General features: G+C 44.2%; 1 protein-coding gene across 1 annotated transcript in view; it reads left to right on the forward strand.

Moving 5' to 3' along the window:
• Window positions 1-16,539, forward strand: part of UGGT2 (UDP-glucose glycoprotein glucosyltransferase 2) — a 90,052-nt gene that overhangs the window by 62,430 nt on the left and 11,083 nt on the right. Inside the window, exons 26-32 of the mRNA XM_056862131.1 lie at window positions 1,357-1,436; window positions 4,072-4,261; window positions 9,323-9,481; window positions 10,400-10,485; window positions 15,650-15,734; window positions 15,872-15,948; window positions 16,362-16,460. Coding sequence (XP_056718109.1) covers window positions 1,357-1,436; window positions 4,072-4,261; window positions 9,323-9,481; window positions 10,400-10,485; window positions 15,650-15,734; window positions 15,872-15,948; window positions 16,362-16,460 — 776 coding nt within the window. The remainder of the gene's footprint in view (window positions 1-1,356; window positions 1,437-4,071; window positions 4,262-9,322; window positions 9,482-10,399; window positions 10,486-15,649; window positions 15,735-15,871; window positions 15,949-16,361; window positions 16,461-16,539) is intronic.

Genomic DNA, 16,539 nt, shown 5'->3' on the forward strand with positions numbered 1-16,539 from the left:
CAGGGCAGATACTGCTTAGGAGATAATATATTTCAGATTGATTGCCTCATTAGAAAGCTACTGGGTTTTTCTGTTTGTGAGTGTGTGTCACCCACCACTTTTTTCAGCCAGTGGGTGACACTTCATGGTGTCTAACAAAGGTAAATCACGCACTTCTCCTAAGTGCCTCCCTCACCCAATCCTGGAGCCGGAGCAGGGAAGTTGACCTCAGAAGTGGGGGAGGGAACAGGTCTACTCGCCTTCTAATCTCTATGGGCAACCACAATTCCTGGTAATGGAGCGGGGGGAGGTAGAATCATAGAGTTGGAAGGGACCACCAGGGCCATCAAGTCCAACCCCCTGCACAATGCAGGAAATTCACAACTACCTCTCCCCTCCACACCCCAGAAGATGGCCAAGATGCCCTCCCTCTCATCATCTGCCTAAGGTCACAGAATCAGCATTGCTGACAGATGGCCATCTAACCTCTTCTTTAAAAAGTTGTTTGCCCTTCTTTCTTTACAGCAAATTTTTCTCAGATATGTTTATAATTCCCCAAAGCCTGAGCCTTCCCCTCTCCCTGGTGTTGCCCTCTGATCTCACTAGCTGACTCGTGATCTCCCACTACTCAAGTGGGAAGTTCAGAGAATCGAGGTCATCTGGATAGCTACTCTTCCGGCTGCTGCTAAAAATGACACTTAACTATAACAAGTAAAAATTCACCCTTTCCTTTAGTAGCAGGAAGAACATTGGGGGAGGGGCCGTGGCTCAGTGATAGAGCCTCTGCTTGGCATGCAGAAGGTCCCAGGTTCAATCTCCAGTTAAAGGGACTAGGCAAGTAGGTGATGTGAAAGATCTCTACCTGAGACCCTGGAGAGCTGCTGCCGGTCTGAGTAGACACTACTGTCTTTGATGGACCAAGGATCTGATTCAGTATAAGGCAGCTTCATGTGTTCATGTATTAATGTGACCTCCCAAAAGTAAGAGCTTTATCCAACTTGTCATTGCTGGGTGGTTTGAATGGCAAAATGCTTCCCACAACACAGGCAGAATACATTATTTCTGCCTGGTTAGGGTTAAGTGTAAAGAGCCCCGTGGCGCAGAGTGGTAAGCTGCAGTACTGCAGTCCAAGCTCTGCTCACGACTTGAGTTCGATCCCAACGGAAGTTGGTTTCAGGCAAGTTGGTTTCGGGTAATTGTGTAAATGTTAATAAGCCTTGAAATATAAAGGTCTGTAAGCTGATTAAGTATATGGTTCACTCTCTGAGTAATTCATTTTACGCAAAGAATAAAAGAGCTTATCCTGGGAAGAATGTTTGTGTGTCTATAAACTGGAGACAGTCCACAGAAATCACTTTTTAAAAATGTGTATGTTAGGTTCTGGGTCGAGTTGTCAACATGAGAGTGAAGCTGTTCATGAACTGTAGATCCAAGCTGTCAGAAGCACCTTTGAATAGGTAAGTAGGAAGCAAAAAATTGTTGGTGAAATATGTGTTGTAATACAAGATGCATCTTGATGTAGTAGTTTATTCCCCCTGCCTATAGGGCGGTCACTTTTCCTAGGCCTTTCCAAAATATGGCAATCAAAATTCCTCTCAGCACCCTGAAGTGGCTACTCATCAAACTCTTCACAGGTTGCAGGCATTGTTCTTTTGCCTTTTATTTATTGAGATCCAGCACAGTGTAGTGAAGAGCGGTGGTTTGGAGCGGTGGACTCTGATCTGGAGAGCCGGGTTTGATTCCCCACTCCTCCACTTGAGTGGCAGAGGCTAATCTGGTGAACTGGATTTGTTTCCCCACTCCTACACGTGAAGCCAGCTGGGTGACCTTGGGCTAGTCAGAGCTCTCTTAGAGCTCTCTCAGCCTCACCTACCTCACAGGGTGTCTGTTGTGGGGAGGGGAAGCGAAGGTGATTGTAAGCCGGTTTGATTCTTCCTTAAGTGATAGAGAAAGTCGGCATATAAAAACCAACTCTTCTTCTTATTTCCCCCAAAGACTTGGACTTCCAGTCTTGTCAGGTGCCCAAGCATCAACAACATGTTGTTTTTTCTATGAACCCTAAAAATATACCCATTATTTGTATGTGTGTAAAGTGCCATTAAGTTGCAGCCGAATTATGGTGACCCCTTTTTGGGGTTTTCATGGCAAGAGACTAACAGAGGTGGTTTGCCAGTGCTTTCCTCTGCACAGCAACCCTGGTATTCCTTGGTGGTCTCCCATCCAAATACTAACCAGGGCCAACCCTGCTTAGCTTCTAAGATCTAGTGAGATCGGGCTAGCCTGGGCCATGCAGGTCAAGAACATATTATTTGCAATATATTAAGAAGATGCACAGCAGAAATGCAGGAACTCTTTGTCCTTTGGTGTGCATATGTAACCTTAGTGGAGCATTAATGCAGCAAAATTGTCCTTTAATCAAAGCATGTCCTCACAGAAAGAAACCTCATAATTAGAATCGCTTATCGCAGCTAATAGCATTACCATTTATTTATCATTTTTGCTGTATTTGCTTTTTTACTTTGTAACCAACAGCCAGGAAACCTGTTCCTTTTTACCAAACTAATTAGATCATTTGTTACAATATTATGAATTTCTGTGACTTGTATTTTGCTTTCTCCAAGACATAAAATGAATTTTGGGCAGGAAATTAATCATTACACGCTTCATGTTTGTGACAAAATAGTGGACTTGCCCATATAATAGGACAGTCGCATCTTGCTTGTGAATGCTGTAGCCTGAAATGTTGTTCTATTTTTAGTAGGCTAGTGATGATTGTTACATTCATAGCATAGCTTGACCATGAACAGAATATTTTGTTAAAGATTGGACTAGTAGTTGATGCATGTGATTCAGATCTGAGTTAGACCTTCTATGAAGCCTCAAGAAATTAAAAATAGACAAAGGGAAGAAAAGATCTCCTCCTAGACTTTGTAAATTGAGGAATGATGACTTTGCAAATAGCATTGTTACAAGCGGGGACCTGCAAGGAACTTGCGGGGGGGGGGGGGGGATCCCATTCTCTCTGCCTGCCAGTATGGTATATTGGTTAGGAGCGGTGGACTCTAATCTGGAGAACTGGATTTGATTCCCCACTCCTACACATGAGCGGTGGAGGCTAATCTGGTGAATCGAGTTGGTTTCCCCACTCCTCCACATGAAGCCCGCAGGGTGACCTTGGGATAGTCATAGTTCTCTCCAAACTCTCTCAGCCAACCTACCTTACAAGGTGTCTGTTGTGGGGAGAGGAATGGAAGGAGCTTGTAAGCTGGTTTGATTCTCCTTAAAAGGCAGAGAAAGTCGGCACATAAAAACCAACTCTTCTTCTTTACTTCATCTCCCCTGCCCCTTTTCTGACACTCATCCCCTTTTTCTTTCTACCCCACCACTTCAGTCATTAGGGTTGCCTGGTCCCTCTTCGCTACCAGTGGGAGGTTTTGGGGGCGAATCCTGAGAAAGGTGGGGTTTGGGGAGGGGAGGGACTTCAATGCCATCGAGTCCAATTGCCAAAGCAGCCATTTTCTCCGGGTGAACTGATCTCTATCGGCTGGAGATCAGTTGTAATAGCAGAAGATCTCCAGGTAGTACCTGGAGGTTGGCAACTCTATCAGTCATTCATTTCCTCTTTCTTTCTGCCCCTAATCTCTGTCTGTCAATTCCGCCGGGGTTGCCGGCTTGGCAGGGAGGGTAGCGATGACTTCCACACACACCCCACCTCCAGCTTTAGCATACCAGTATAGGGTGTATTTGTAATTTTGCTTGTAGAAAAGAAGGCATTTATATTTCTACATTTCATAAATATGTAAGCTAATATAACTATGTTTGCTAGCTAAACTAGAAATTATGCATTTTATGTTAAAAGTAATAAAATAAATGTAGGATTGAGAGGAAAATGACTATCAGATATATTTCATTTCCCCCCTCAAAATTCCAGTTTTTCCCAAGAATAAAACGGGGGGGGGGGTGTTTCGTTCCAAGGTTTCAACATTTCTAGAAATTGTATACCTCCATATACACATTTTTACAGGTGCTTTTTGTCTGTCATTTTTTCACTCTTGTCTAACACCTGCTTTTTTGTTTCATTTCTGTTCATAGTTTTTATCGTTTTGTTTTGGAGCCAGAACTCCCTTCTGGGACGAATAACGTCTTTCCTCGTGCACCTGGAGCAAACTTCTTTGAAATGCCAGAATCCCCTCTTCTAACTCTAAATATGATTACACCAGAAAGCTGGATTGTTGAAGCCGTGAACAGTTCTTATGACCTTGATAACGTTCATTTGAAAGAGGCAAGCACTAGTTCCTGAACAAATTTGTAGGAATTGTGAAGTATAGCAAATCTGTAAACTTTTCAATACTTAGTTTTCTTTTAAATCTTTAACTTTTCCAAAGAGAAATGTTCCAAGGAATAAAAAAATGTAAAATTAAATAATATATATTCAATTATGATATTTAATGAAATGTTGCTGAGCCTTTATGAGAAAAAGTGCCAGAAAATAGGTGTTACAACTAGCAAATGTTTTTATTTAAAAGCTTCTTTAGAAAATGACCAGTCTCACACAGTATACATACGTAAGGAAATGTGGGGCTACTTTTCTTTGTCCATCATCTCCCCTTCTTCTCCCATCACAGTAGGGACTATTTTTGAAGCACTCATTTCAAGAGATGCCTACCACACACCAGAAAAAGACTCTAATCTGGTGAACCGGGTTGGTTTCCCCACTCCTCCACGTGAAGCTAATTGGGTGACCTTGGGCTAGTCACAGTTCTCTCTAAAGTCTTTCAGCCGCATCTACCTCACAAGGTGTCTGTTGTCAGGAGAGGAAGGGAAGGTGATTGTAAGCCACTTTGAGACTACCTACGGTAGCCAAAATTGGGTTATAAAAACCAACTCTTCTTCTTCTCCCTTTCCCCTTGTTTGTACCCCCACCCACGTGTCACCACCTTCCCCTCTTTCCACCCTTAACTTCCTATCACTGCTGCTTCCTCTTCCTCACACTGCTGCCTTCTCTGTCAACCCTCCTGCCCCGTTTCTCCCTCTCCCCTCGGCTGTGCCTTACTTTTAAAAATTCCTGATTGTACAGGATTCCTAAGCAATTCCCCCTATTTTTAACCTGGCATAATGAGGGAACCATCATTAGGGTTCCATTTTAGCTGATTTAATTTGTAAAAGGCTTTATATGTTTTTATGTATTGTGTGTTATGTTTGTTGTTAGCTGCCCTGAGCCCAACTTGTGCCGGGAAAGGGTGGGGTAGATCTCCTGAGATCTTGATGGGAATATTTTTAAGTTATGATATGTGCATGCACACATATCGCTTCTCCATTTAAACTCCCCAGCCCAATGTTTTTTATTAACGTCAAGGGTTTTTCTCCCCCCTGCAACTCTTCCACTTTCTGTACCTCTCCCCACTATGCAGATTTTTGGATCCTCACTTTGGTGTCAGATTCAAAATTAGATGTGTGATGTTATAGAGTCAATTGTGTGAGTTTCTGTGCTATAGACTTAATTGCCTGACCTTGGTTACTGAGAACATTGTACCGATGAGCATTTTGGGGTGTGAGAATTGTAAGAACTTTTGGATTCTAACTGTCAAGTGAGTTTAGGGCTAACAAGTTGGCATGGTCAGGTCCTTTACCAAAACCCAGTTTCGTTTAGAAAACCACTAAAATGATAGGTAGGGGCCATGGCTTGGCATGCAGAAGTTCCCAGGTCCAATCCCCAACATCTCCAGTTAAAGGGACTAGGCAAGTAGGTGATGTGAAAGACCTCTGCCTGAGACCCTATAGAGCCGCTGCCAGTCTGAGTAGACAATACTGACTTTGATGGACCAGAGGTCTGATTCAGTATAAGGCAGCTTCATGTGTGTTCATATGTTCACGATAGCAGATGCTGGGGTCTCATAGACATCACAGGCAATGTTGGGGTGGGCTCAGATTTTGCACTAAGCCCAGCTATGTTGGAGGGATTTAAGTTCACGGCTGTGTTCTTTCTGGGGACCCAGAAACCAGCCTTGCTTTTGCATTTTTAAAAGCTAATTATCAGCTTTATCCAAAAATATGTGGATGAAGATAAGTTCTAAATAGGAGCAGTTGTAATAGAATTGTGCTACATTTGCATATATAGCTGCTATGGGGGTGGAGGGAAGGGAATTTTAGACAAAGACTGAGGATCTATTGTAATTACCACACGCCAGGGCTTTGCAGTTATGTTAGAGTGTAATTATTTTTCTTCTATGAGTTTAAATGAAGGCTTCGGACACTGTTGACCACTATTTCTCCAATTTTCATGACCTTTCAAATGTAATACTAACTCCTTTCTCAAGTTGACCTGTCTGCAGAGGAGTTCTCCTGAGCATGTGGAAAATTCTGGGGAAAGAAAAAGGCTTCCACTAACAGTCTGGACTGATGGCAGTGCTTAAGTTGCAAGAAAATGCTTTAATTTTCTCTTGGGCTTTTTATGCATGGCTGTTTCTCTTGCAGTCAACCCACCCCCCTCCGCCTGTTTTGGGGCTTTGTTTTGATTATGCATGCATAATCATATCTTGCCTTGAAAACCCCCCATGGCCCTGGGGTCACCATGAGTTGGTTGCAACTTGACAGCACACAACTGTTATTAGTAGTAGTAGTAGTAGCAGCCCTACATGACTACTTTGAACTGGGGAAGGGCCTCTGAGGAAGGGGTTGTGTTAAACCTTTCTTCCTATGCCTCTTGCACAGTTTAAATAGCCCCTTCAATACTGTGAAGATACGATAACTTACCTTATTCAGATGGACTTTGTCCATGCGATCTGAAGAGAGTTGACATATAATGTTGGAATGCCCCCAATACAATTCTTATTGTGATCAATGGATTATAAAGGTAAAGGTCCCCTGTGCAAGCACCGGGTCATTCCTGACCCATGGGGTGACGTCACATCCCGACGTTTACTAGGCAGACTTTGTTTACGGGGTGGTTTGCCAGTGCCTTCCCCAGTCGTCTTTCCTTTACCCCCAGCAAGCCGGGTACTCATTTTACCGACCTCGGAAGGATGGAAGGCTGAGTCAACCTTGAGCCGGCTACCTGAAACCAACTTCCGTTGGGATCAAACTCAGGTTGTGAGCAGAGCTTTTGACTACAATACTTCAGCTTACCACTCTGCGCCATGGGGCTCTTGATCAATGGATTACACCTGTTTTAATCAAATTACCTGCCACCGTAACAAAAGATAAAATAGCCCCCTTTTTGCTGGTGGATAGAGTTCCAAGAACAACACTGGTTGTGGCCAAACATCTCTCCATCGTATTTTCCTTAAAGAAATAAAGGCTCCCCATTTCCTGCTCAAGACCTTTGAGAGGAGCTTGAAAAAGGACTATGATTATTCCTTGTGGGAGGGAAAAGGGGGAGGATTATTCCTTGTGGGAGGATTATTCCTTGTGGGAGGTACATAACTAAAACCAGTTGTTTTTTCCTCCTCCGGAGCTAAGTACAGATTATGAAGGGGAACTGTTTAAATGTTGGAAGATGTCTGAAGAAAGTTTAAACACACGATGCCCCAGTAAACCTTCCCTCTCCGTATGTTCGAATCAGCCTCATGGGGCTGCCGATTGCCACTTGAAAAACTGCTGGAAATCCTAATCACAGATGCTCTAGAAAGGCCAAAAAAAGAACAGAGCCTTGCTGTAGCCCTTTCAGCAGCTGCTTTCCTAGTTTGGGAGGGCCGGGTGCTGCTGGAACCGAAGTAGAAGAAGAAGAGTTGGTTTTTATATGCCAACTTTCTCAACCACTTAAGGAAGAATCAAACCGGCTTACAATCACCTTCCCTTCCCCTCCCCACAACAGACACCCTGTGAGGTAGATGGGGCGGAGAGAGCTCAAAGAGCTGTAACTTGCCCAAGGTCACCCAGCTGGCTTCACGTGTAGGAGTGGGGAAACCAACCCAGTTCACCAGATTAGCCTCCGCTGCTCTTGTGGAGTAGTGGGGAATCAAATCCGGTTCTCCAGATCAGACTCCACCGCTCCAAACCACCGCTCTTAACCACTGCACCACGCTGGCTCAGCTGTTGAGGCAGGTGGTGTGGGTTGGCCACGGGTCCTCCAGTCCCTTTCTCCTCTCCAAAAATGCAGAGTGAGTCAAAAGTATCTGTTTACCTGTCACACTTTTATCCCACTCTCCCTTGAAGGAGCTCAGGACAGTGTACATAGATGCTGCAGGGACTGGTACTCTCTTAGAGTTGCCAACCTCCAGGGGGTGTCTGGAGATCTCCTGGGTTTACAGATGATCTTCAGGCGACAGAGATCAGTTCGCCTGGAGAAAAATGGCCGCTTTGGAAGGTGAGCTGTATGGTGTTATACCCCATTGAAGTCCCTTCTCTTACTGAACACTTCCTTCCGCAGGCCCCACCCCAAAAATCTCCAGGTATTTCCCAACATGGAGCTGGCAATCCTAATCTCTCTACTGTTGCAGCACCGCCGACTGTTTTGACTCTTGAGGAAGCCTCCTTCCTCTCTCACAGAGCAGAACGCCCAGGCTCGCCTTCTTGTATTAGAATTGCGAGATTTAAATAGTGTGAAACAGAGGCTGCGTCGACACCTTTTGCTTTCATTGGGACTAAGCGTTGGTGTAGGGGTTAAGAGTTGTGGACTCTAATCTGGTGAACCGGATTGGTTTCCCCACTCTTCCACATGAAGCCTGCTGGGTGACCTTGGGCCAGTCACAGTTCTCTCCAAACTTTCTCAGCCCCACCTACCTCACAAGGTGTCTGTTGTGGGGAGAGGAAAAAAGCAATTGTAAGTCGGTTTGAGACTCCTTCAAGATAGAGAAAATTGGGGTATAAAAACCAACTCTTCTTCTCAGCTTCCTTTCCCCTTGCTTGTACCCCCACCCTTGTGTCACCACCTTCTCCTCTTTCCACCTTTAACCTCCCATCACTTTTGCTTCCTCTTCTCCACTCTGCTTCCTTAACCTGGAAGAGATTGAGTATGTAAACACACCTTCTTGGGCACTCTGTGCAAATTTCTCTACCTCTAAGGAGTCTCAAACCGGCTTACAATCACCTTCCCTTCCTCTCCCCATAACAGACCTTGTGAAGTAGGTGGGGCTGAGAGAGTTCTGAGAGAATTGTAACTAGCCCAAGCCTGCTGGGTGACCTTGGGCTGGTGAGAACTCTCTCAGCCCCACCTACCTCACAAGGTGTCTGTTGTGGGGAGGGGAAGGTGATTGTAAGCAGGTTTGAGACTCCTTAAAGGTAGAGAAAATTGAGGTATAAAAACCAACTCTTCTTCTTCTATCTTACATCCAAAACATTCCACTGTTCTTATACTTATGTTTTCTTCTTATAAGTGGGATTCTAAAACAATGTATTTTCACAGGCAGAGGGTGTTGTTACTGCAGAGTATGAATTGGAATATTTGTTGCTTGAAGGACATTGTTTTGATGTGACCACAAGGCAACCACCTCACGGGCTGCAGTTCACTCTGGGAACTAAGAATAATCCTGTGAAGGTTGATACCATTGTGATGGCTAACCTGGTAGGTATTGGCTGAATTTAGTTGGGACAGTTTAAGAGGTTTTGATATGCATACGGTGTTTTCAAAAGTAGATTCAATAGCCATTTAACATCTTAGAGCAGGGGTCCCCAACATGTGACCTGGAATCAATTGCTGACTTGCAGAAATGTCTGTTTAACTGTGTATATTTGTTAAATTTAAATTGTTCCATACTTCTGGTTTGGTTTCTTAACAAAGAGAAGGTAGGATTTGAACATTTGAAATAAAATGTGTGGGGTTTTATGGTTGGCTCTGCCTCTTCTGGCAGCCATTTTGTGCTTGCGCTCACCACCCCCTTTTGTCACAATCCTAAAAGTGTCCACAGGTTCAAAAAGGTCAGGGACCCCTGTCTTAGAGATAATATCAAAAGTAAGCTGTAATAGCAATGGGAGGAGGAACAGTTAACTAATTCCACCAACTGGGATAAAATCTCTCTCCCTTGAATATGCTGGTACAGGGTTTAAAAGATGTGCTGCTTTGATTTGGATGCAAACTTTGAAATCTGTATTGGTTACCTTATAATAAATTTGAATTCAATTTTGAAGGGTAGATAATGTTTGCTCATGAATATATTTGTTTTACTTATGATAAGAATGAGACACAATGGCATGGTTTCATTGGGTTGTTGATTCTTACCAATCCCTGCCTTCCTTTTTGCAAACCCCATTCACTGCAAACCCCATTCACCCCAGTGCTGCTTCTGCATGTCCCCTGACACCCTGGTAGCATGTTGGGGGAATAGTAAGATACAGCTGTACGGGCGAGAGAGGAAGTTCCATTCTTTGACTGGAGCTGACTGTACTTTGGCTATTTGATTATGGATATAAGCATACTTACCACTGTCTGCCAAAGCGTATCCATATGCCCCCCAAAAAATACCAGTGTGGTTTTGCTTTTCAGGGATATTTTCAGTTGAAAGCAAACCCAGGCTCTTGGACTTTAAGACTACGTGAAGGAAGATCTGAAGAGATCTACCAAATAGTCAAGTAAGTCGTAAGGTCATCTTGAAACGATATTTGCGAAAAAGGCAAGAGATCAGAGTTGCTTTCAGGATGCCGTCAAAGGCCTCCTCCTAAAACCCTGTTAGTTTTTATTAATGTCTGATGTGGCATCTTGACTAATTTTGCTTGTTCCTTCCACCCTTGGCCTCTGCAGAATTGATGATGACCAAACCTTTTGTGCTTAGGCAGGAGCCTGCGGTTTTTGTCCCTTTCTGTCGACTTCAGCTGAAGTGGGAATTTGACAGCCTTGCAGTGTAAACAAAGTCCAAAACTATTTCAGTCTTCTGTGATTCTGTTGATGAGAGAAGGAGAGATTAAAGACACTCATGGAAAATGTGATAAACACATCTTTGCATATGTTTGCATATTTTAAATTAATTTGTCCTGCTTATGATGGACAAACCAAATAGGTGGGGTTATACTTCATATATAAAGAAATGGAGTGGAGATTACCAGTGCTATGCTAACACAGCCAGAGTTACACCTTTCTAAATTGGTTGACCTCCTTCTGAGCCTTAGCCTCCCAAAACGGGAAACAATTAAGTTAAAACAGGCAACTACTGTATGCACTCGTTTTCTTTCCATCATGAATTCATTTTTCAGAATTTATTCTTAGTGCAGAAATGGGTTACTGTGGCTTAGAAGTATTTCAGCGTACGCACTGCCACTATCCGGTTTATTGCAAAGTGCGCCGAATCCTAGAAGATGCATTGAAATTAGGAAGGATTTTCTAACAGTTAGAGCAGTTGCTCAGTGGAACAGGCTTCCTCGGGAGGTGGTAAGCGCTCCTTCCCTGGAGGTTTTTAAGCAGAGGTTAGATGGCCGTCTGTCAGCAATGCTGATTCTATGATCTTAGACAGATCATGAGAGGGAGGGCATCTTGGCCATCTTCTGGGCATGGAGTAGGGGTCATTGGGTTTGTGGGGGGGAGATAGTTGTGAATTTCCTGCATTGGGCAGGGGGTTGGACTAGATGACCCTGGTGGTCTCTTCCAACTCTATGATTCTCTGATTCTATGAAATTAGACATGTTCGGTTTGTTGTTCGCTTGTGGATTCGCCGTCTAATCAGCCGTTTTTCAGAACTCTATTAGCTTTCAGGTTACCACACTTCCTCCTTGTAATTAATTCTTTTTTAAAAAAACCTCTGCTATTTAGACATTACGTTGACGCTGTTCGCGACAACAATCATCATCCTGAAGCAGCTGCACCTGTAAGCCAGACTCTCTTACGATGTGTCACTGTGGATGACAGCCGTTCTAAATTTGCTGCGTCGAGTGACAAGATTTCAGTCTGATTATATTATGATTCACTCGCAGTCCGATCCTGTGCCTTCTCTATTTATAACATCGTCAGGTGCTGTGGTGCTCAAGCCAAGAACCCTGTAGGTCATGTACCAATCCCTGAACTCTGTACCATCAATGCTGCTGGTTTCTAGGGTTGCCTGCTTTGGGCTGGGAAAACCCTGGAGATTTGGGGTTGGAGCCTAGGAAGGGGGGGTTGAGAGGGCCCACAAAGTCCACCCTCCAGGGGAACATATCTCGATAGTCTGGAGATCAGTAGTAATTCCAGGTGATCTCCAGGCTGCACCTGGAAGTTGGCAACTGTAGCTAATTGGAAGAGGAAATTATTTGCCCCTGAAGTGGTTTCAGCTCAGGAAAACAGCATAGGGAGAAGAAGAAGAAGAAGAGTTGGTTTTTATATGCCGACTTTCTCTACCACTTAAGGGAGACTCAAACCAGCTTACAATCACCTTCCCTTCCCCTCCCCACAACAGACACCCTGTGAAGTAGGTGGGGCTGAGAGAGCTCTTAATAGAACTGTAACTTGTCCAAGGTCACCCAGCTGGCTTCATGTGAAGGAGAAACAAATCCAGTTCACCAGATTAGCCTCTGCTGCTCATGTGGAGGAGTAGGGAATCAAACCCGGTTTTCCAGATCAGAGTCCACCGCTCCAAACCACCACTCTTAATCACTCACCACGCTGGTAGTTTAACCTACAACACTTCCGTGGCTTGAGCCCCACAGCTCTGGACAATGTTGTAAATAGACAAGGCACAGGACTGGACTGCAAATGGGTCATAACAAGCAGACCAAAATCTTGTTAGTTGGCTCGTGACAAACATATTGTCTAGATTGGATGTTAGAGAATGACTGGCCCAAGGTCACCCAGCAAGCTTCATGGGAAAATGGAGATTTGAACCTAGATTTCCCAGATCCTAGTCTTGACATCTTTAACCACTACACCACACAGTTATAGATGGCTTTAAAGGGGGATTAGACAGATTCTTGGAGGATAGGTCTAGCAGTGGCTGCTAACCCTGGTGATGAAAGGAACCTCCACATTCAGAGGCAGTACACCTCTGAATACCAGTGCCAGGAGGCAGCGTCAGTGGAAGGCCTCAGCCTGTATGCTCTGTTGTTGGCCCTCCAGAGGAACTGGTTGGCCACTGTGTGAGACAGGATGCTGGACTAGATGGACCACTAGTGTGATCCAACAGGGCTTTTTTAATGTTCTTACTGATATTAAAGGAGCCCTGGGCGCAGAGTGGTAATGCTGCAGTACTGCAGTCCAAGCTCTGCTCACAACCAGAGTTCGATCCCAACTGAAGTTGGTTTCTGGTAGCCGGCTCAAGGTTGACTCAGCCTTCCATCCTTCCGAGGTTGGTAAAATGAGGACCCAGCTTGCTGGGGGTGAAACGGAAGATGACTGGGGAAGGCACTGGCAAACCACCCTGTATACAAAGTCTGCCTAGTAAACGTCGGGATGTGACGTCACCCCATGGGTCAGGAATGACCCGGTGCTCGCACAGGGGACCTTTACCTTCTTACTGATATTAAGGAGGATTGAGGCAGGAAACAGTACTTCTGACAGTGAAACAGAACACCCTATTAAGTTGTGAAATACACTTTACTGAAAAGAATTAAAATTTTCTATCTATTGTGTGTTGAAAAAAACCCACATTCTGCTAAAACTTTCAGATTTCCTGTTTCTATCTGGGGTAGCTATCTTATGAACTATGTTAACATGAAAAGGCATTGTTAGAGGGTTACACAGAGACAACAAATATAAAGAGAATAGGCTCTGCAGAAGTGTTTTGATGGATATCCAATAATCTTGGAGGGGAGAGAACAGCAGTTTAATTTAGAAATTAAATTGAGTATTCCTCGAACAGTTTTTGTTTCTGAATAACATGCAGAAACAGCTTGATTAGCAGAAGAGAATTAGATACTTGGTAAAATAAGGCTGAGGTCGTAATTATGGCCAAATCTGTCAGAGAACCAATACCTTCGAAAATAACAATAGTATAACAGGCTGGGGGAGAGGAGGTGTTTGTGACTCTAGATTTTAAGCAGTTTGTATCTCTGAATTCTTTAAATTTGCAAGGTTTCCTGGTTTCAAGGTTGCTATTGCACTAATTATGATTGGTTGGTGGCAAAACGTCTTCTGTTTCGCTTCAGCACCTGCTTTTTGAAAGAACTTCTAAAATAAGTGAACCTTTTGGGGAGATTCAGTATTATGCAGCGACGTTACTCTCAAAACCATATGGCTTGCTTAAGCATTTGCTGTGTGTTCTAAGAACTCAAACATCAAGACGTGGTAAGATTTAAGAAGGAAGCGTTTTCTTTCCATGGTAAACTATATTGTTGAATCTTTAGTACGGCCTGTGTACAAGAACACCAATATGCTCTAGCGATAGGCTCTGCACAAAAATATAGCGGTAATAGTTTTGGCGTTCCAACAGTGCAAGGTTGCTGTCTGGATCTTCTCTGTCTTCTTCATTTATATCCCACCTTTCTCCCCAATGGGCTGTCATAGTGGCTTACATCATTCTCCATCTTAGCCTCACAACAACCCTGTGAGATAGGTTTGGTTGAGAGGGTGTGACTGGCCCAAGGTCACCCAGCAAGCTTCCATGTCAGTGTAGGGATTCAAACCTAGGTCTCCCAAATCCTAGTCTGACACTCTACCCACTATACCACAGTGGTTCTCATACACCATGTTGGCTCTTACAAGTCTCTCATTACTATTATTATCATCGGGGTTGAATTATCTTTGGTTCACATGTGAGGGTAGACCTAACTTGCAACTGAAAACTTTGGTGCGTACCTTCAGGGAAGTTATTAGGGCAGGGCATAATGTTGTCGTTATGGGGAAGGGCCATAGCTCAGTGGTAGAGCATCTGCTTGGCATACAGAAGGTCCCAGGTTCAATCCCCGGCATCTCCCGTTAAAGGGACTAGGCAGGTAGGTGATGCGAAAGACCCGTCTGCCTGAGACCCTGGAGAGCCACTGCTGGTCTGAGTAGACAATACTGACTTTGATGGACCGAGGCTCTGATTCAGTATAAGGCAGCTTCATGTGTCGTTCCAACATTGGACTATGTAAGGAGCTAAAATAAAATGGCAGCATAAACTGAGGCGACGTTGGCCATGTTAGTTAACATATTTTTCTTGCAGAGTCCTGAGCTGTTTGGCGCTGTGGCTTTTCAGGTGCCAACCTGGATGCCTTAGCCCCTTCCTCTTTCTCCTTGTGGGGGCTTAGAACCACCCTCCTCCTTGGTTCCCTTCGGTGCAGTAATCCCGTCTTTTGCATTTACAGATACTTGTGAGCCATATCGGCATTAGCAATGGGGCTTCAAGGGCTTGGCCGAGGGGCTTGGCAGCAGATTTCTGAACAGCCACTTGTTGCCGTTCAGCGTGATTGGGATTATTCTTTAAACGAAGCTTCGGCGGCATATTTTTGCATTCTGAATTAGCTTTGAGGAGCCGAGCCCGTGGCTCGTAACGACGGATATCTCCCGCGTGCAGAGTTTCAGCAGGCTTCGGCTCTGGAATTCAGCTGTTGTGTATACTAGGGAACATATTGCTTACGCTCTGTTGAGCCAACTCGCTTGCTAAATTGATACACCCTTTTAAAAAAATCACCTAAATATATTCTCCTGCTTGCAGCCTCTGCTGAAGTGCATAAATATAAGAAACCTTCCTAAATTAGTCAGTTCGTACAATACATGCTGCGAACCGGGGGGGGGGGGGGCAGGGTGTTCTCGTCTGAGCAAACAGTTCTGATTTTCTGTGTTGTATTTAAATTTGCAGGTGAATATTTTTGGCTGGCATTATGTAACTGACTCTCCCTTCCCCTCCCCACCCAGGCACGAAGGGACTGAATCTTCAGAAGCTCTAGAAGAGGTTATTGTGGTATTAAACAGTTTCAGAAGCAAAATCATCAAAGTCCAAGTACGTGTGCTAATAAATCCTTGCAGGGATTATTGAGTTTCTTTTTTCAGTGAAGTAAAAGCTCAGCGTGGTGAGTAATGATACTTTGCCTAGTGTCTTATCCGTATTTGACCACACTGCTTAACTTTAATGGGCAGGTACAGAAAAAAGCTGATGAAATTAATGAAGATCTCTTAAGTGAAGGGGCGACAGAAGAGGATGATTCCTTTGCAAGGTAAACAGGCAACCTTCTCTTGGGCTGCCGGTTGTCCTACGGTCTTCATTCTCTTTTACAGAAGAAGAGTTGAAATAATGACTTGAATGCACCCTCGTGCTTTCCCGGGTGCAAAGACTTCTGCCCGCACAACCTGATTTGCCCGCCTCCCCCTTCTGGGGCAGGCCCAAATTGCCACCCCCACAATCATGTACCTGCTCACGGTGGGAGGGGGAATTCAGGCTACTGCAGGATAGAGGTGGCGGGAGAGCTGGTGGATCCAAGCCCTGGGATCCAACCCAATTTTTTATAAAATCTGGGTTATTTTTAAAGAGCAGTGTGTTGTCTTCGTATGTTGATGAATCAAGCATATTTGTTTGTTTGTTTGCCATTCTTAAACCATGAATGAAAACCGAATAACAGTTTCTTTGAAGTTCTACAGGAAGAGCTCAACTGGGGAAAAAAGAGAAGAAAATGGATACTTTAAACATTTTTTCTGTTGCTTCTGGCCATTTATACGAGCACTTTTTAAGGTAGCTGAAGACTTCTGTTGTATTTTAGGACAGAATTTGTTGCTCCTCTTTGTTGGGATCTTGGTAGAAGGGAGTAGGG

The sequence above is a fragment of the Euleptes europaea genome, chromosome 16, assembly GCF_029931775.1.
Source record: "Euleptes europaea isolate rEulEur1 chromosome 16, rEulEur1.hap1, whole genome shotgun sequence".
NCBI lineage: Eukaryota > Metazoa > Chordata > Lepidosauria > Squamata > Sphaerodactylidae > Euleptes > Euleptes europaea.